General features: G+C 38.9%; 1 protein-coding gene across 1 annotated transcript in view; it reads right to left on the bottom strand.

Annotated features, from left to right (window-relative positions):
* The window catches only part of LOC104585614 (Chaperone DnaJ-domain superfamily protein), a 29,624-nt gene extending 12,003 nt beyond the window's left edge, over positions 1-17,621 (bottom strand). Inside the window, exons 1-4 of the mRNA XM_010242548.3 lie at positions 17,356-17,621; positions 14,609-14,686; positions 14,403-14,478; positions 13,620-13,693 (exon numbers count right to left, since the gene is read on the bottom strand). Coding sequence (XP_010240850.1) covers positions 13,620-13,693; positions 14,403-14,478; positions 14,609-14,686; positions 17,356-17,382 — 255 coding nt within the window. The 5' untranslated portion in view covers positions 17,383-17,621. The remainder of the gene's footprint in view (positions 1-13,619; positions 13,694-14,402; positions 14,479-14,608; positions 14,687-17,355) is intronic.
* Positions 17,622-21,690: the final 4,069 nt, after the last annotated feature.

The following is a 21,690-nucleotide window of genomic DNA, read 5'->3' as shown; positions in this document are numbered from 1 at the left end:
ATCAGGTTCCATGGCTGCGAGGAGCCAAGACATCACCATACTGTTTTCTTGGTCCCACCTATCATGTTCAGTTGTCTCACCCTTGGGTTCTTTCACCCTTCCATTAATGTAACCAGCTTTACCCCTTGCCGTTACATAGAGTTTTACGCTCTTAGCCCACTCCAGGTAGTTCAGACCGTTTAAAGGGGTAATTGGCATGGGAAAAACCATGTTTTCACCTCCCATACCCGTTGTGCTGCGGGTTGGTGTAACCCCTGAAGTTGATTCATAATTTGCCATCGGATACTACTGAAAAACAGTCCAAACACCACCCAACTACATAGCAGCCACAAACAGAATACCAACCCTCAAGGAATTTACTTCTAGGATGTGAGCAAAAGAACAAAAAACACTGCTGAAAAACAACTCTAAGAAGGTTCAGTCAACACAACCAGTCATTAAACCAGCCCGATAATCAGTTCAACACAACCAAGGCAGACATTACTATCAGTCTGACTGTAGTTCATACAGTCTAACAATCCAACATCCAAACAAATATCTATATAACCAAGGAATGAACCCTACACATCATCGGCCAAAGAAGATTGAAACAAAAAACACACCTGTTCAGCACTTGTACGAAGGTGCTAACCTGAACTCGACTTCACAGCATCGAACAGAGGGAGTCTGTGCCAGCATCGCCCTTCTCCGACTAGAGTTTTCTTGGTATTACGACCAAGGAAAAAACACAGAAATTGCCGCCAGAAAACTGCTAGGGTTTTCGCCAATAACCTACTAGGGTTTCCCTGTCTTCCACGTCCAAAATTTTTAAAGAAGGAAACCTTGCTCAAAACAGGAGGGATCGTAGGTCTTTTACAATCCAGAAAACCTGCTCTGATACCATGTAATGATTCATGGAGAGTGGGAGAGAGACAAAGACAAGAAAAAGAGAGTTACGATTGAGAGGAAAAAGATCCTACTGGCCGCCGCCAGTCTTCTATTTATATTAACTTAATAAAGGAATAGAAATTACAAGTATGCCCCTGGCGGCACACCCTAGAACCAAAAATAATAAGAAAAAAAGATAAGTAACTAACTGACAGTATCCTAAGAAGTCAGCCTACTAACAGCAGCTATAAAGTAACAATTAAATAAACCTTACAACAGTTGCCTTATCAACCCAAGCAATCTTGTATGGTTGTGGATGTGGTTGTGGTGTCAACTTTAGCCGATCCATAATGACTTCAGAAATCCCATTCATACTACTGCCACCATCTATGATAAGCTTACAATACTTGTCTCCACTATTTACTATAATTTGAAATATTGCTGTACGAAGCCAATCTTCCTTGAGTTCTGTTGGACAGTTATGCCCTTTAGCTTCAATCAGATTGATGTACCTTTTTGACATTTATTGTAAATGAATAAAGTACATACTTGATTCATGTCATTGTGGTGTGTTTCTGTGTAATACCCTTAAACTGAACACTTAATGAGACTCGTGTTAGTTTAGAATCTTCATAGTCGTTGGATAGATCTAGGGAGATTTATCCTGCCAAGGCTGACACTGATGTGCCGCCAAGTTGGTTGGGGTGGCTTGTCTCAGTTGCCAGGGTGAGACCAGAAGTACATGCAATGTGGGTTGTTTTTTCTGGTATTCAATTGTAGTTCACTACAAATCCAGGGGTATACTGATGCCGACTTCCAGTTAGATCCAGATGATAGAAAGTCTACATCTAATTACGTTTTCATGATAGTATCGTGTGTTGTTTGCTAGAAAAGTAGCAAATAGGGGTCCACAGCGGATTCCACAACCGAAGCCGAATACATTGCCGCAAATGAAGTTGCCAAAGAAGCCGTATAGATGAAGAAGTTCATTCACGAATTGGGAGTAGTTCCATCCAGCACATCACCCATTTCATTGTTGTGTGACAACACTGGAGCCATTGCTCAGGCTAAGGAGCCACGAGCCCACCCGAAGTCGAATGTTGGGACACGTAACCAGCATGTTTATTTCATAACTTTTACCGATGATTACTCACAGTATAGTTACGTGTACCTAATGAGACATAAGTCTGAATCTTTTGAAAAGTTCAAAGAATTCAAACAAGAGGTCGAGAAACAGTTAGGGAGAGAAATTAAGACCCTTCGATCAGATCGAGGTGGCGAGTATCTCTCTGACAAATTCAATGACTACTTAAAGAACAATGGAATAGTATCACAACTAGCTCCTCCTTCTACACCACAGTTAAACAGTGTGTCAGACAGGAGGAACCAGACTTTATTGGATATGGTCCGATCACTTCTCGTACACTCAGAGCTATCCACATCCTTTTGGGGTTATGCATTTGAGACTGCGATATACGTGCTGAACCGAGTTCCAACCAAATCCGTTCCGAAGACTCTATGATCTTTGGACCGGCAAAAAACCAAGTGTGAGACACTTGAAAATTTGGGGTTGTTCGGCACATGTTAAAAGAACTAGTGCTGACAAATTGGAATCCAAGACCAGTCATTGCCTATTTATAGGTTACCCCAAAGGCTTTGTGGGTTACTTATTCTATGATCCAAAAGAGCAAAAAGTGTTTTGTATTCGAAATGCCCACTTCTTAGAAGATTACATCTTGGATAATCATCATCAGGAAGTTGTTCTTGATGAGGAGAGCCCAGGGGTAGTGGGAGATGTCCCACCAGCTCTAGAAAATAACCAACCTATGATATCTACTCGGGTTTCCAGGCCTCCAGTTCGTTTTGGCTATGACCAAGAAAGTTACTTGGTGGAAGCCACGACCAGTGAGGAGGATCCCGTGACTTATACGGAAGCTATGTTGGACATAGATTCCTTGAAGTTGGTAGATGCCATGAGAGCTGAGATGGACTCAATGGATACCAATGGAGTTTGGACTCTTGTAGATCCGCCCCCTAGGGTAAAGGCAATTGGTTGCAAATGGATCTATAAGAGGAGAAAGGGCCCCGATGGTAAAGTTGAGACCTACAAGGCTCGTCTTGTAGCGAAAGAGTACACTCAGAAAAAAGGAATCGATTATGAGAAAACCTTCTCGCCCGTGGCCATGCTTAAATCCATTAGGATCCTGCTAGCTGTAGCAGCATACAATAACTATGAGATTTGGCAAATGGATGTCAAAACTGCGTTCCTGAATGGAGATCTTACTAAAGATATCTATATGCAACAACCGCAAGGTTTCATAGCTACAGGTCAAGAACACATGGTATGTAAACTCAACCGATCCATATATGGACTTAAGCAAGCTTCTAGGAGTTGGAGCATCCGGTTTGACTCTACCGTCAAACAGTTTGACTTTGAGCAAATTCCGGATGAACCCTATGTCTACAAAAAAAACAGTAGTGATAAGGTTACGTTCTTGGTTCTGTATGTAGATGACATTCTACTCATTGGGAATGATGTAGGAATGTTAACTACGGTGAAAGTGTGGCTTTCACAGCAATTCTCCATGAAAGATCTTGGAGAAGCCTCTTACATACTGGGTTTTCGACTCTATGGAGATAGATCGAAGAGGATAATAGGATACAGTATGGAGAACTCCAAGAAAGGAAATGTTCCTTTCAAGCATATAGTCACTCTCTCCAAGAGTATGTCTCCCAAGACTCCCGAAGAGATTGAGGGCATGAAAGAGGTTCCCTATGCCTCAGTCATAGGGAGCATCATGTATGCCATGTTGTGCACTCGTCCTGACATTTCTCAGGCAGTGAGTGTGGTAAGCAGATACCAATCTAACCCAAGGAATGAGCACTGGACCGCTAGTGAAAAACATACTAAAATACCTTCGAAGGACAAAAGAGTTTTGTCTGGTATTCGATGGTAGTTCACTACAGATCCAAGGGTATACTGATGCTGATTTCCAATTAGATCCAAATGATAGAAAGTCTACATCTAGTTATATCTTCACGATAGGATCGTGTGCTATTTGCTGGAAAAGCAGCAAACAGGGGTCCACCGCAAATTCCACAACTGAAGCCGAATACATTGCCGCAAGTGAAGCTGCCAAAGAAGTCGTTTGGATGAAGAAGTTCATTCAGGAATTAGGAGTAGTTCCATCCAGCACATCGTCCATTCCATTGTTGTGTGACAACACTAGAGACATTGCTCAGGCTAAGGAGCCACAAGCCCACTCGAAGTCGAAGCACATCAAGAGGAAGTACCACGTACTGCGGGAGATAGTTGAAAGAGGGGATGTCCTGATTCAGAAGGTAGCATCAGCAGAAAATGTAGCAAACTCATTGACTAAGCCACTGACACAGAAAGTGTTTGAGAAACATGTGGAAAGTATGAGACTCCGGCTTGTACCCGATTAGACCTAAGTGGAAGTGGGAGTTGTTAGACAGTTATGCCCTTTAGCTCCAATCAAATTGATGTACCTTTTTGACATTTATTGTAAATGAATAAAGTACATAATTGATTCATGTCATTGTGGTGTGTTTCTGTGTAATACCCTTAAACTGGATACTTAATGAGACTCGTGTTAGTTTAGAATCTTCACAGTCGTTGGATAGATCTGGGGAGATTTATCCTGCCAAGGCTGACACTGATGTGCCACCAAGTTGCTTGGGGTGGCTTGTCTCAGCTGCCAGGGTGAGACCTAAGGTACATGCAGTGTGGATTTTCTTGAAACCCTGAACCGGACCAAAATTCCAGTATTGCCTTGGACCTTGGAGATAGATGGGCAAAACTGGAAGGTTACACCTAACCCTAGACTCGATTATGGTACTGCACTAGGTGTCGGATTGGGCTGTCTTTGATGTGCCAATCAGTGAGATCCTTAGAAGGGGTCAAAACCTGGGTATGTTGGGACAGTCCGAGAATTCATCTGAGTAGGTTATCATAGTGACAGGATCAGCCCCTTTATCGGACAAAGTGAATGATCGGGTATGCACTCTCTGATGGAAAACTAAACTGCCGACAGTTAATTTCAACCACTGAAATTTGTTTTTGCAAAATATATTTATATAAAGATATATATAGTTTCAAAATGTTTGCAAAAGGTTTTAATTCCCGGGATCCATGTGAGTAGAGAGTGCAGCATTGTTCCTTGCAACCGAGGGAGAGATCCTCTCTTGTCGAGCAGTATTTCATCATTATGGGCTGAGAGGTTAAGTGTAAGACCATTGAGGGTAATACCTGATGGGCTAATCTTGCATCTGCCCATAGTCCTTGGGTTTTCATAAGGTGGCTGGACCCAAGGACCATTTAATGTAAATGTCGGGCCCGTTAAAAGCCCATGGTGATGGACTCAGGGGTTCACTGTCTCCTACAGTGAATTCAGCTAGGCCTTGTAACAAAGGCTGGGTTGAACCCATGTGGCTGATGTGTAGATCAATGTTTGGGTCCCACGCCATACAAGGACAGCCAACTGGGCAGTAGGTTAAGAGGTTAAGTGAGCACATAGACTTAATGGGCCTAAAGCCCATTCGAACTGGCTTAATAAGATTAATTAAATAAAGGGCGGTTCTGGGATTTGGATCAGCTGATAGGATAAGGGATTATCCTTATCCACTCAAAGAGCCCAGATCCAAATAAAGATTTGGATCAGGAAACTCCTAATTGGATTAGGATGGCTGATCTTTATCTGTAGATAAGATAAGGGATTATCCTTATCTCTTAAAGAGAGTCCAGATCCAAATATAAGATTTGGATTAGGAAACTCCTAATGGGATTAGGAGAACCTCTTTTTAAGGCTATAAAAAGGAGAGCAGGGCGAACCTCCAATGACATCTCATAGTCTGCTGAATTGAGAGAGAAGACTACACAGTTCGACTACATCTGTCTTTTGCTCTTGTTCTTTCCTGCTCTAGCCACCCTACCCAGTTCGATCTCCACCAGTATGAGTGATCAAGAACGGTTCTTGATATTGCCTTTTGCTAGAAGAGGCAATCTGAAGTCGTGCTCACCAGCCCTCCATCATATGTTCATGCTTTAGAACCGTCCTACTGATTCTGCTTCACCTCACACCGTGTCATCTTCGGTGGAAGCAGTCTTTGGTTTTCTCTTTGAGCGTGAACACCTTCATTGGGAGTTACTGTTACTCTGTATCAGGCATATCCCTCTCCTACCCTTTTTGTTTCAGATCTAGTCTGGTTTGTTTCAAGATTGATCCTTGAAAATATAGTTTTCTAAAATAGAGAATGTGATTCCCACATGGGAAAGAGAAATTTTTGAAATTTCGCCCAACCTTCCTGCAGGGTTCGGCCATCCATATGATGGATCTCTCATCCCTTCAAGTTCTTCCTTTGGGGATGCAAGAATATGCCGAACTACACCAACATAGTTGTTGTCTTCATCTAAAGCATCATCATCAGAAAAAGAATAATCCTCTTCTTCAGCTAAGTCATCACCTGGGTCACCTACCACTTCAATGCTTTCTTTATAAATGATATTAAGGCTTTTAGCAGGACATTGGTAAGCCATATGGCCCTTTTCCTCTACATCTAAAGCAACTAGTATCAAGCTGCTTTTTGTGAGTAACACCTCTAGCAATTAATTTACTCTTATAGTCAGCCCCTTGATAAGGTCTAGACTCACTAAACTTATTAGAGATGGCATTAGAATATGCTGGCCTAGAAGTCTTTCCCCCATCAGCTTGCTTATGAGCTGCATACTCCCCGGCTTGTGATACAAATTGCCTTGTATTTGTTTGATCTAAACTCTTCTCAATTTTGACAGCAACTTGGTAGGCATCCTCCAAGTCAAAGACTCGAGTAGCTATAATCTCTTTCTTGATTTCAGCCCTTAGTCCATTCTTGAATCGAGCCAACTTTTGCCCCTCACTTTCAATAGTATCATATCTGTTAAAATAATTTAGTTGCTGATGTTAGGGCCTGTTTGGCTGATTAAAGTGTTTTTTATTTCGTTTTTTCTTTCTGTTATGTTTGTTATTGTACTCAGGGGCACAAGGGTCTTTTCCCTTGTTATTTCTGCCGCTCTATATATATTAAAATAAAGGATGGCGCCGCCAGCACTGTTACATTGCAAAACCCTTCTTTCTTCCCTCCTCTCTTCTCTTCTCTTCTTCTCCTCTTCTCTTCTCTTCTCATCCTCTTATTTCTGGCCGGCCATACTGTCAAGATGGTATCAGAGCGGGAATACTGATTAAAGAGAGCAGATCGAACAACCCTACTGAGAGGACAGATCGAACAGACTAGCAAAACCTGGGCGGAACAGAAATCTGATTCTGGACTGAAAAAACAGCTACAACTGGGTGGCTGAATGTTATCGAACCTGTGTACCCCCTGTTTTTTTGGATCGTGTGATCCTGTTCATGTGTTAAGACAACTGTAGGTCAAGGATGACCTGTCTTCTCAATGGTTTGATTTGACTATAAGTACGAAGGATCTCTCCTGCTGATTAGTAGTTGTTAAGACATTCTGGAATTCTGGTAGGTTAGGACTATTAAAACTATACCGGTCTGAAATCTACCGAATATTACCTCTGTTTTGTCCAGAATTTGGTACTGTTTGTGCTCAGCCTGGTTGTTAAACCCAAGTGTGTGGGTGTGAACTGAGTGGAGCATTGTTTTGTGGAGTAAGGAGGGGTCCTAAGTCCGGTGTTTGGGACTGATTAACTGCTTGACCATGTCGACTGAGAATTCTACTACTTCAGAGATTTCAGGGAGCCACAATGGAGTGAGTAGGGGAATGGATATGAGCTTTCCCATGGTTGTTATTCCCTTTGATGGTCTAAATTACCTTGATAAAACTCTACATCACTGCTAGGGGGAAAATAGGATACATCAATGGGAGAGTGAAGGAACCGAAGTATGGAAGTGCTGAGCATGATAGGTGGAACTAAGAGAATAGTATGGTGATGTCTTGGCTCTTGGTTTCAATGTTGCCACAAGTAAGGAAGACTTTTATGTGGGCTGAAACTGCTTGTGAGATATGGGAACAAGCAATGTCCACCTATTCAAAGCAAAGACACTATGCCAAGATATATCAACTGCAAGCTGAATCCTCTACTTGCAAGCAAGGGGAGAGGAGTCTCTCAATGTACTATTCTGATTTGACACCAATATGGAAAGAACTTGATCACTATCAGAATGTGAATTGGAAGTGTGATGAAGATGCAAATGCCTATAAGTCACTTGTATCTCAGTAACGAGTGTTTGCCTTCCTCCTAGGGCTGAATCCGTCGTATGAGTCCATCAGGGTGCAGATCTTGGGTAGTAAAGACTTGCCATCAGTTGAGGAGGTGTATGCCTTGGTGCAGTCAGAAGAAAGCAGAAGAAGTGTGATGAACGGTGTAGAAAGGGAGTCAGTTGCCCTAGCTGTCCGGGGAAATTCAGATACAAATGTCGGAGGTGGTTTTAAAAAGGATGACACTCAGAAAAAAATCAGATGATAAGAGCAAGCTTTGGTGTACTCACTGCCAGAAGACACGACACATGAAAGATACATGTTGGGATCTCCACGGAAAACCTAAATGGGCATAGGATTTGGGTAAGAAGTCAGCACCTGATCAGGGCAACAAACCAGGCCAGCAGAATCAAAAAAGGTATAACTCAGCTAATATGGCATCGACAGAGACTAGTCCTTCGGTAACTCAGGAGAGACATCCCAGTTCTGACCCTAAAGAAGATATTATCAACTCCTTCCCTCTACCTCGTTTGCGTCTACATCAGGTAATGCCACAGTCTTCCATGTGTCATCTCATACTATTGATTCTCCTTGGATTATTGACTCCGGAGCCTCAAATCACATGACCGGTAAGTCTAATTTGTTTCAGACATATAACCATCTCTCTGGGAAAGATAAGGTAAGACTGGCTAATGGTTCTTTTTCTACCATAGCTGGTCGAGGCACCATACCTCTCCCACTTGGCCTTACTCTTCCTAATGTACTGCACGTTCCGAAATTACCTATTAATTTGTTGTCTATTAGTAGTATGACTCACTCCTTGAACTGCTCAGTCACTTTTTTTCCGTCTTCATGTGTGTTTCAGGATTTGACCTCGGGGAAGACGATTGGTAGAGGAAGCATGGTGGATGGTCTCTACGTGTTGGAGAATAATGCTGGTCTAGCGGCGACAGAGTCCACAAGTTCGTCAAGTGAGAATCAAGCCTATTTATGGCATAGTCGTTTAGGTCATCTTTCTTTTGAGTCGTTAAAAGTTATGTTTCCAAAGTTGTTTGAGTCCTTGTCAGTGAGTCAGTTACAGTGTCAAACTTGTCAGTTGAGTAAGCGTTGTAGAAGTTCTTTACCTTTACGAAATAAAAGATCTGAATTTCCATTTCATATTGTTTATTCTGATGTTTGGGGCCCTGTTACTCTACCTACTGCAGCTGGCTATAAGTACTTCATTACTTTGATTGATGATTATTCTAGATACACTTGGGTTTACCCTATGCGATCTCGAGATGAAGTGCCACAAATTGTGAAAGATTTTCAACGCATGGTGTTCACTCAGATCCAAATGGAAATCCATATCTTCCAGTCAGACAATGCCAAGGAATATTTCCATAGTGATCTCACGAAGTTTTTTGCTTCGAGTGGGTCACTTCAGCGAAGCTCTTATGCCAGGACACCCCAACAAAATGGTGTGGTTGAACGGAAGAATCGTCACCTTCTCGAAGTCGCTCGTGGCTTGTTGATTCATATGTGTACCAAAACAGTTCTGGATGGATGCAGTCTTGTGTGCGACATATATCATCAATCGCATGCCCTCTCGGCTACTAGAGTATAAGGCCCCACATCAGCTCTTGTTCCCTATAGCCCCGCTATCCACTATTTCGATGCGTGTTTTTGGGTGTCGTTGTTTTGTCCATAACCTGTCCCCTACTCGTGGTAAGCTTGATCCTCGGGCTACTCCTTGTGTTTTTCTTGGCTACCCTTTATCTCAAAAGGGGAATCGTTGCTATGATCCCATTGCTCGCAAGTACTATGTTTCCATTGATGTCTCATTCTTTGAGAATCAACCTTTTTTCTCGGTTTCTCCACAGGGGGAGAGTAGGGTTGAGGAGAAACAGGGGACAACTCAAATTCAACTACCTCCTTTACCTGATCCTCCTCCATTCCAGGTTTTTCATCGTCACCATAAGAGCCAGTAGAGTTCAAGAGCCGTGGTGCCTAACACTATGCAATCAACATCATCGAATTCACCCGAGGCAGATCCGTCTCATCAGCCAAGTACTCTTGCTCCCATTGATATATTTGCCCCTTTAAATGTTGATTCACCTGTCACCAATGATCTTAATATTCCTATTGCTAAGAGGAAGGGTGTTAGGTCTTGTACCACTAATCATCCTATCTCTAATTTTGTGTCCTATGAGCATGTTTCGCCTTCATACCGTGCATTTCTCTCATCTGTGGATAGTGTCCCCGTTCCTAAGACTGTGGCAGAAGCTTTGTCAAAACCTGAATGGACAGATGCAATGCAGGAAGAAATTGATGCTTTACACAAAAATGGCACTTGGGAATTGGTAGACCTTCCTGAAGGGAACGAACCAGTGGGGTGCAAGTGGGTATTCACAGTGAAACACAAGGCTGATGGAACTGTTGAAAGGTACAAGGCTAGACTGGTAGCAAGAGGCTTCACATAGGTATATGGAGTGGACTATGCAGAGACTTTTGCTCCAGTAGCCAAGATGAACTCTATTAGGATTCTTCTTTCCTTGGCAGCAAATCTTGACTGGGATCTTCACCAATTGGACATCAAAAAATGCTTTCTTGAATGGTGACTTGGAAGAGGAAGTGTACATGACTCAACCCCCAGGGTTTTGTGCCAAAGGCAGTGAACAAAAGGTGTGCAGGTTAAAAAAATCTCTATATGGGTTGAAACAATCACCTCGGTCTTGGTTCAGTAAGTTTCATTTAGCAGTTCAACAGATGGGGTTCAAACAATGCCAGTCAGATCATACTCTATTTGTGAAAAGAGGTGAAGGTAAAATTGCAACCCTTATTGTGTATGTGGATGACATAGTGATCACAGGAGATTGGGAGGCTGAAATCCGGAGACTGAAAAAATTCTTAGCCACTAAATTTGAGGTGAAGGATCTAGGCTCTTCACGATACTTCCTTGGTATTGAAGTTGCCCGCTCTCACAAGGGCATCTTTATTTCCCAACGGAAGTATGTACTAGATCTACTAGAAGATACAGGCAAGTTGGGGGTAAAACCATTTGATTCACCTATTGAACCTAATCACCATCTGGGATACAATCAGGGAGAGTTTTTGAAAGATGTAAAGATGTTCCAAAGACTCGTGGGGAGACTTTTGTATTTGTCTATGATCAGGCCTAATATTGCCTATGCAGTGGGTGTCCTTAGTCAATTCTACACAGCCCTAAGACAACTCACTTTGAGGCTATAGAGAGGATCTTGAGATATCTCAAGAAGTTTCCTGGAGCTGGTTTGTTGTTCCAGAAACACAGTCACTTAAAAGTGGAAGTATATACTGATGCAGATTGGGCAGAAGCAGTCAATGACCGAAAGTCTACCAGTGGGTATTGTGCCTTTGTAGGAGGAAACCTTGTCACATGGAGAAGCAAAAAACAAAGTGTGGTGGCTAGATCCAGTGTTGAAGCAGAGTATAGAGCAATGGCTCATAGAGTTGCGGAAATCATGTGGATAAGAAATCTGTTAGGTGAACTGGGTTTCGCAATAAGCAATCCTATGTCACTCTACTGCGACAATAAGGCTGCCATCAATATTGCTGCTAATCCAGTTCTGCATGATAGGACAAAACACATTGAAGTGGACAAGCATTTTATTAGAGAGAAACTTGAAAGTGGAGAAGTGTGTACACCATATGTCAACTTAGAAGAACAACTTGCAGATATCTTCACCAAAGGTCTCCATCATGTGCAGCACAAAGATTTGTGTGACAAGTTGGGCATGATTGACATCTATGCTCCAACTTGAGGGGGAGTGTTAAAATAATGTTAAAATAATTTAGTTACTGATGTTAGGGCCTATTTGGCTTATTAAAGTGTTTTTTATTTCGTTTTTTTCTTTCTGTTATGTCTGTTATTGTACTCAGGGGCACAAGGGTCTTTTCCCTTGTTACTTCTGCCGCCCTATATATATTAAAATAAAGGTTGGCACCGCCAACACTGTTACATTGCAAAACCCTTCTTTCTTCCCTCCTCTCTTCTCTTCTCTTCTTCTCATCCTCTTATTTCTGGCCGGCCATACTGTCAAGAATATCCAATAGATAATTCACCAAATTTACGCATGTATTCAACTACAGATAGCATACCTTGCTTGAGGTTAGTCAATTCCTCATATAAGTCATCTTGGAAGTCCATTGGGAGGTACAATGTTTCTTCATTTCTGACCATGTAGAAATAGAACCATCACCTCTATTCTCCAATCGTCACTCCATGCTTCTCCACCATACTTCAGCATAACCACCAAGCTTCATACGTGCAAATCTGATCCTCCGATCATCAGTCATGTCATTCCAGTCAAAATATTCCTCTAGTGCAGCCAGCTAATCCGAAAAAGATTGGGGGTCTAAATCTCCATTGGAATCAGAAACATCCACCTTTACCTTCTTGGTTATATCATCTGCAATAACCACCATGTTCAGCTTGTTCCATCATCTCATCAAATAAATTTGTGAGTGATGCTTCTTGATCAATTCCTTGATGGGTATTTCGGGTTCGATTAGCTTGTGCAAGTGGTACCCTTGTGCAGTTTGCAGCTCTTTGTCATCCTCTTAGATTAACAGATCCTTCATCTTCATGGACTGATCCGTTGTTTCGTCCTCCATCCCTTTCATTGATTAGAGGTGCTGCTTGCTAGATTTCTTCTTCTTTATCTTCTTGAAGTTCTTTTACTTGTGCTTCAAGGATTTCAACCCTCTTGTAAAGGGTAGAAATCAATGAATCTCTTTATGTATCAACCAGCCGACCCCTGTACTGCTTGCCACTACGTGTAGCCATTATGATAACAGCTTATAACCTTGGCTCTGATACCAACTGATGTAGGACCAGCTCAGTTCTAATCCTTAGAGAATGTTGAATGATCTTCTTGATCAGAGTTTTATGGTTGTTGATGGCTGTAATGGCATCTTGAAGGAATAAGAGAGAAAATAAGGAGAGAAAGAAGAGAAAAAATGCCTGGAATCACTCACAGGGTGCCTACAATCACACTAGGGCACGGGAATCACTCACCATAACTAGCATAAGATGAAGAAAAATCAATATAAAACGTCCACACATATTTATAGACTCTAAACTCATAATAATCCTAGGAGTCAAACTGTTAGACTCATAATAGTCTTAGGAGTCAAACTATAAGACTCAATAATCCTAGTAGGACTCAAACTAAGCTGTCATATCCTATTTCAATTCAAAGACTCAATAACTATAATCCTACTTATGCAATGACTCTGAAATTTTAAACATAAACAAACTATAACTAGACAAATTAAACCCCATCATTGGACCCTACAGAAAAATATAAAATGACAAAAATACCCTTGGTGTTCAATTCAGTCCAAATCCCAAGTACCATCACTATGCCATATCAGGACCTGTTGTAAGGCCTTCTTCTTTCTAGAGTAAGTCTTCAAGAGTGCTGATCGATTCCTATCACTACCCCTGTTATGTAGCCCCAAGAAGAAGAAGAAAAAAAGTAATGATTATAATATGCAAGACCTCTTACCCGCAATGTGAATTTATCAATCTCATAGTTTCCAGTCAGATCATAGTCAAGTCGTTTGGCTGGATCACTCAATACTGAAAAAAGTGAACATCCAACAAATTAATGGGTTTTCTTCTTTACTGCACAAATGAGGAATCAGAATTACAGAATATTTATGTTACTATAAGAATCTAATTACTTCCAAATTGATGCCAAACTTGAAAGTACATGATACATATGATGAATTAGTTCCTCCTGTTTTACCTTCCAGGGGAACAAATTATCAATTATTATTTGGTCATCATAGCTTTTATCATTATTTCTGTCACTCTGGCTAATGATCATGTAGTCAAGTTGGTCACTTGGCACCCCCTCCAATTTGTAGATGCGGGTTAACTGCAGGCTCTCAGTGGTATGGCCAATGGGCCTCATGTGCACACTGATTTGCCCCACCCCAATTCCCCTGTAAAGTATAGTATGTAATACTAAAAATAATCATAATAATAATAATAATAATAATAAAAGATAATTAAAAAAGCCAAGCAACTGGGTGTATCCATGTTCCTTTCGAGGCTCACTCACACCCACAGCTCACCCACTAAGTAGTTTGAATTGACGCCTAGGTCGGCTCCAAGTAAAGCATTGCATGGTGGTGGGGGTAGGGGTGGGGGTGGAGGGGGGCACAATTCAAGAACACAAGCATAAGTAGCCTAGCTTAACTTGTAGCTACATGCCAGAAAGGCCATCAATCATCTCATAAACAATTAGCCATTATCTAAGTCCACTAGGATTTAAGAGAACTACCTGTGTATGCTTCATTTATCTCTTGGAACTTTGCGGTAACAGCATTATCACCCTTGTGTTTGTCAGGATGCCACTTCTGGAGAAAGACAAGATACCATGTAAATTTCCCTTGAAAGTCACCCAAAGCATTTAAAGAACAGATATTTGAGGTCAAGCAATAGAAAACCATGATTTGAAGAGCAAATCAGAAAATAAATATTACTAACCAGAGCAAGTCTTCGATAATTTAATCTGATATTCTCATCTGTTGCATCGTAGTCAACCTCCAAAATTTTGTAATAATCCTTGAGGTAGATAATGTTTACATTAAGGAAATTTCAATGTTAGTGGAGATATAAAGTCGAGTCATTTAGAATGGAATTGAACCGTATAAAACACAGTAGATACATCATTAAACTAACCCTGCCTAGAAGATACTGTATGGTAAGTTTGACTTTGTCAGGTAACTGCAACCATCCACTCTATTACATTCTTTCAAGGAGCTAAAAAAAGATTATGAGGAAAAGTCCTGAAGCTCTCCAGATAGGAAGGTTTTAGTCATCCAAACTCGTGTCAGTTACTTGGCTCGGAAGATCTCCTAAGTATCTTATGTGATCATCAAGGGGTTAAATTTACTTCTACAAGGGTTTAATACAAATAAAACACAATTATTTACGCAAAAAAAAAAAATTAAAAACACACACAACGGATAGGGATAACTCAAGAGGGTTCACAGGTTGTTCCTTAGGTCCAGGTCACCCACCCCTCAAAAGGGCAGATCTGCCAAAACCATACAACTTTTTGCTGATGAGCCTCCTAAGCCTTCTATCTAGGGTGCAGGGATTGATAAATTGTTTGCCCACTGATTGGGAGCGCTGATTGATTTCAATCAAAAGGCTTCTTGATTGATTATTTGGCAGACAACAAGTGATGACATCATGGTTTCCAATCAATCATGTAAAGTAAGTAAAAGAGCATAAACATGCATATCACCATCGTCAGACCACCTCAGCCATTACCCTTGCCTTAAAGTAAGAGTTCAAACCTTTTCTAGAATAATCCGTTAAATGTGAGTGTATACCAACCACAAAAAATCCATTAAAAGTATTCCAATCCCCCAGGGCTCCACTTGTCCCTTTAGAACTCCTAATCTTGAGAAATACTTTAACAATCTCTTGATCAATCTAGAAATCAATGCTCTATATTAAATCACCATTATGCAGAAATCTCAATATAAAACCAAAATAGGAATGTCCTTTTCATTTTTCAGAAAATTATTGAAATTACAACAGAACAACCATTTTGAAGCATTTGTAGAGACATTTGGTGGTAGTGCCGTGGTGGTGGAAACTCCATTTGATAATCAATAATTTTATGAGAAAAACCTTCTGTTTGCAAGCCATTGTAGATGTGCCTCAATGATTATTCAACTACCTTCTTTTGGAAATTGGTCAATGGTCATGTTTTGAAGCCCTATAAGTCTCTTATCCAATGATCCAAATTTGATCAGAATCAACAGGGAAATAAAGAATTTATCTTCTGTTAGGGGCATGGTGAAACAGGATTCATGTAGTTGACCCCATATAGTTGGGAGAAGGCTCGGATGATGATGATGATGATGATGATGTATGTCTGGAGATAGTGTAGTAGCCTATAGGGGTTTTTAAGTTAATAGACTAATCAGATAGGGGTAGTTGATTAGCAAGGAATTACAATATTGTTTTGGGTAGAAGAGGATTTTGTTTGGAAGGATCAGTTTTAAGGGAAGGTGTTATGGTGTGGTGTTTATTTGTTTGGGCTAATTTTGAGTGTATGCAGCTGCTTATGATTTCTCATCACCTCTTTGTTGTAATTCCTTTTTTAGTTCTTTTATTATTAAAATAGGATAAAAATGAAGAATTTATTCCAGTTCTATTGCTGGTTTCCAGAAATGGATGGTAATGGGCCTAGTTCTAGGCTAATGGACTTTGGCTGAATTAGGATAGACTGGTTTAGACTAAGGACATGAAAGGATTTTAAAATTGAACTTCCCAAATGCCAAGAGTCTTCAACAATGCTTCTAGTTCTGCCCCAGTTCTTCTCAAGTTCGGCCCCCCAAAGGAAGTAATCATCTGTATGGAAAAACAGGGTGTCTTCTTATGTTTAGGCAGGCAATAAAAACCAGTAATCTTACAATGAACCCAGAAATGAGACACAATAGATGGTTTCCAGGGTGTCAGTGTCAGTGGTAGGGAAGAAAGTAGAATTAGAAAGCCACCTGCAAAAGCATGAATGAAGTCCATTGCTTTCTAAGTAGGCTAAACCTAATCTAAGGAAGATGGTTCTTGGCTTGGCACTAGCATATATCTGAACAATGACCATGTAAGTACTGTATTATAAAATGCCAACACCCAAGGCATACACAATTGTCCTTTACATGACGTATGAAATAGGAACCAATGTTATCAAAACCTTATGATTCACGAAACAATTTACAATTCACGAACCCTAAGAGAATCAATCTTACCATTCAGTCCTTTAAATGTTCTCTTAATTATTGTTTAAATCTTATCATCCAATTTTTGAATCTTACAATTTACTCAACTTTTCCGGGTCAAACATAGCATTAAGCTACGGAAACACCAAACCAAACATCAAGCCATAAGGACTAATGGTGCAAAACCCATATGAAAGCCTGGATTTAAAGTTTAAAGTGGCATTAACAATCCCGAAATATCAGTTTCCTATATTCCAAACATTCTAGCGTAGCAGAGAAGGGATACCTGAGAAACTAGGAAAATAGTTGAAATCAATAAAGAGAATGTTAAACGACTTTGGCTTCTTTCTCAGTAATAGCAAAAAAGCTACAGCGTTCTTCATGAAACTGAAAGATAAAACCCTAGAAGTAGAACATACATAGCTTTCACTCGAATTGGTTGAGATGAGCTCATGGGAAAAAGAAAAGAATTGCAGAATTCGAGGAAGATTGGTATACCTTTGGGGTTTCATCCCTGTTTTCCATCTGCTAAAATTCGCCGCGGTCTGAAGAATCTTCCAACTACATACTTCATTGATAGAATCTCCACAGAGATGAAGCAAACCACCATAAAAAAGGGAATACAGAAAAAAAAAATCCAAGGAGAGAGAAAATAAAAACTGGAGAGAAAAAGAACAAAAAAAAAAAAAGAAGATAAATCTTTGGAGTTGGATGAAAAGAGTTTTGTGGTAGAATTTGGAGGGGGAGTACAGAAGGAGCGATAAAACTTAAAAAGAGACAGAGAGGCAGCCATTTTTTAAATTTTTAATACACATCGGTTGCAACAGATAACGCACGCGCACACGTGGGTAGAAAATATGGGTCCCAAAGATATGGGTTTTTTTTGGGTCCGATTAAAAGCCCACCAAGTGATAGATGGGTCGCTGCTTGACTGGGGCCGTGGCTCGTGGGGCGTATAGTAGGGTGTCAACGAATTCGACATTCAAAATAATCGAAATGGATTTTGATAATTCGAATAATCAGTTGAATTTGGATATTCTATTTATACCATTTAAGTAATCGATTCAAATTAGGATATTATCTGATTTGATTCGATGAATATTCGAATTTAATTAATTATTTAATTCCTATATATAATATTAGCGTGGACCCGTGCGGGAAAATTTAAAAGATTGAATAATGTTATTTATTATTAATTTATTGATAAATTAATAATCAAAATTTGATGTTAATTAACTAAAAGTATTCAAAGTTATTGTTAATATTTAAATTTTTAATAATTGTATTTTCATTTAATGTAGGTTTACATCAAATAATTATTGTTAATTTAATATGAACAAATATTTTTTAATAAATTTAATTTTATTAATCATTTGTAGTAATTTTAATAAATGTTATTATTTTTAAATAAAATTTTGGTTGACCCTAAATAAATGAAAATAATTACAAAAGCTAACACTTTTATTAATTTCACTAATAATTAACAATTATATAGGAATGGCAATGGGGCGGGGCACCCATCCCTGTCCCCGCCCCATAGTGAACACACTCTATCCCATTCCCATCTCGCCCCCAATGTTAGGCGAATTCAAGGCAAGGCACCCACTCCCCGTTAGGGACGTCGAATTTCCCCGCCTCATCCTCAGTGTCAAGTAGGTTCAAGGCAAGGCACCCACTCCCTGTTAGGACGAAGAATCCTCAAATTTTGCCACCTCGTCCTCATTGTTAGGTGAGTTCAAGGCAAAGCACCCACTCCTCATCAAGGATGGGGAATCCTCCAATTTTCCCCGCCCCGTCCCCAGTGTCGAGCGGGTTCAAGGAAAGGCACCCACTCCCCGTCAACCCAATATTCAATTTGATGACAAAAATGATCAAAAGAATATATTGAGTATTAGCCGCACCACATGGCAAATTTCTAGAAGGATACTAAATTGTCTTCAATTTTCAAAAATGTAATTTTATGAAAAATTTGAAAATTTTATTACATTTGTGTAACTTTGAAAATTTATTTTTTAAATTGTTATTAAATAATTTATTTTATTTTTAATTGGTTTACTTACAACATTACACTAATATATCTTATATTTTCTAATATAAACTAATTAATAATTTCATTTTTCCAATATTATACTAATTTATCTTAATCATTTGTATAATTATTGGTTCAAATTACGGTTTTCCCTTTCCCATACTCATTTATCTTCAATAATTTACAATAATTTATAATGAAAATAACATAATTTTTCAATAGTTTTCCAAAATCTATCAAATCTAATAAAATTTCCTAAAATTTTCAAAATATTCTAATAATTTTCAATAATTATTTAATACATTTTAAATATACTTTCAAAAATTTATATCTTTTAATTTCTAAAATGTTATTTTACAAAAATGTAGTTTTATGAAATTTTTTAAAAGTTTATTACATTTGTGTAATTATGGAGATTTATTGAAAATTATTTTAAATTTTTATTAAATATTTATTTTTATTAGGTAGTTTACTAACAAAATTACACTAATTTATCTTTTATTTTCCAATATAAATTAATGAATAATTTCATTTTCCTACATTATAATATTTTATTCCATGATCTTCATTCGGTTATTAACTATAATAGTAGCACTAACTAAAATTCTATATTTTTTTATAATTGTTAAATATAATTCTCAATTTTATATAAATTAGTTAAAGAGTTTTCAATTTCTATAAAATGTTGTTAATTAACATGAATATAACAATATTTACCCAAAATACTTTAAAAAGTCATGATGAGTTAATTAATAACAATATTTATTAATTTTTGGTAATTTACTAACTATACTTATTAACTTTTGGTAATAACACTAATTAATACTAATTGAATATGAGTTGGATTAAATATTAACCATATTTAACTATTTATTAATTAATATGATATTTTAAATGGGAGAGAGAGTCAATATAGATTGCAGGGAGAGATTTTAGGAATTGATTGGGGAGTGGGGTACTAGAGGTGTAAATTGGGTCGTGTCGCTCGCGGCCCGACACGATGGTCCGCGGGCCATGCTAGGCCCAACACGATCATGCGGGCCGTGTTGGACCTAGGGTTTTAGGTCCATGGGCCGGCACAACATAGCACGACCGAGCTGGCCGTGCTGCCTGTGACCCATGGGCCGGCACGACTTAGCTCGCAACACGACCCATATATATTATTTATATATATATATATAAATAATAAAATAATATATATATTATAATTATATAATAAAATAAATAATTTATAATTTTATTATACTAATTATTTAATTGTTGTATATATAAGCAATTGTATACACAAAAATTCATATAAAATTAAAATTTTAAGTTTATGTCAATTTTTTTAAATAAATAGCTTTGGCCCGATGCACGGCCCAACCTAGCCCAAGGCTTGGTCCGCAACACGACACGGCATGGCACGGGCCCGCACGGGCTTGGGCCATGCCGGGCTGACCTCCAAAATTTTCACCTAGGAGGGCGGCACGACCTATAATGGCCCGCGGGCCAACACGGCACAGCCCACACTTTGTGTGGACCGCCCGCGGGTCATGTCGTGCCAATCCGGCACGGCTCACTTTACACCTCTAGGTAAGGCTTAGAAGAGATACCTGGGTTGGGAATTATGACATGACGTGGTGGAAAGGAGAGAGGAGAGAGAGTTAAAGAGAATGCAGAGTGGGGGTAATAAAACAAGAAGAGGCATGCTGATGTGGACTGTCTTACTATATATATATAGATATAAAATATTTAAATATTATATATAATTTATATATAGAATATTTAAATTATATAAATAATTTATATATTTATATACTTTATATATCTATCAATTATCTAAAATAATTAATCAGTCAAATTCGAATTCAAACATTAATTTTTAATATCCATTAAATATCAAATCAAATTCAAATATGAAATTTCCTAATCGATTTTAAATTCGGATACTGGCTGATTCAATTCGGATTTGATCCGTTCACACCCGATATCTGGATAGGAAAAAGGTTGGGTTTGGTTTAGGCTACTTCTAATTACACTATAATAGACCAGATATGGATTATGGGCAAAAAGATATCAACCGAAGCAGTTGGTAAAGTTTGATTCTTTGGGGAATGTTTTAATCCTACTCCTAACTTGTAGATATTGGAGGCCGATTTATCTACAAATTTCCTCCTCATATTCAGCTGGTTCTGTTGTACGTGGGCACATATGTGACCGTTAGTTGTCTTCGTCGTAAATAAAGAGGAACTTAAATGACATGGCGGGTGCTGATTGGTCCAAACCATAGTTTTGACTATGGTTAAGGGAAGTAAGTTTATGACTCCATCTTCATGTTAAGGGAAGTAGGTTTTCATAGCCATCGGCCTCATCCCATCAACTAACAACTGCCAAAGGTTGGTGTGCCTGGATCTTGAATTGATTAGGACTGGACTGGACCTAAATTCATATGGCACGTTTCATTACAAACCTAATTTTAGTTTATATTATTATTATTATTATTATTATTATTATTATTATTATTATTATTATTATTATTATTATATCCAATAAAAGATAAAAAAAATAAGTTGTTAAGTTTAACAATTTCAGTCGTCATTAATAGTTTGGGAACCATGATTTGATTTGTCGTGCGAACCAAACAAACCATGGCCAAAGAAACCAAAAGTGTACCACTTTACCCCACTTTCTCCTAAATTGTCTCTAATTCCTTTATCTACTACATTATCTCTAACTCCTATTTATCTCTTAAATTATCTCCAATTTAGTAGAGGGATTCCCTCCTAAATTATCTCTAATTCGTATTTATCCACTCCCCCACT

This window comes from Nelumbo nucifera, chromosome 1 (assembly GCF_055504915.1).
Source record: "Nelumbo nucifera cultivar China Antique chromosome 1, China Antique-T2T, whole genome shotgun sequence".
Lineage (NCBI taxonomy): Eukaryota > Viridiplantae > Streptophyta > Magnoliopsida > Proteales > Nelumbonaceae > Nelumbo > Nelumbo nucifera.
This window is presented reverse-complemented; position numbering and strand designations above follow the sequence as displayed.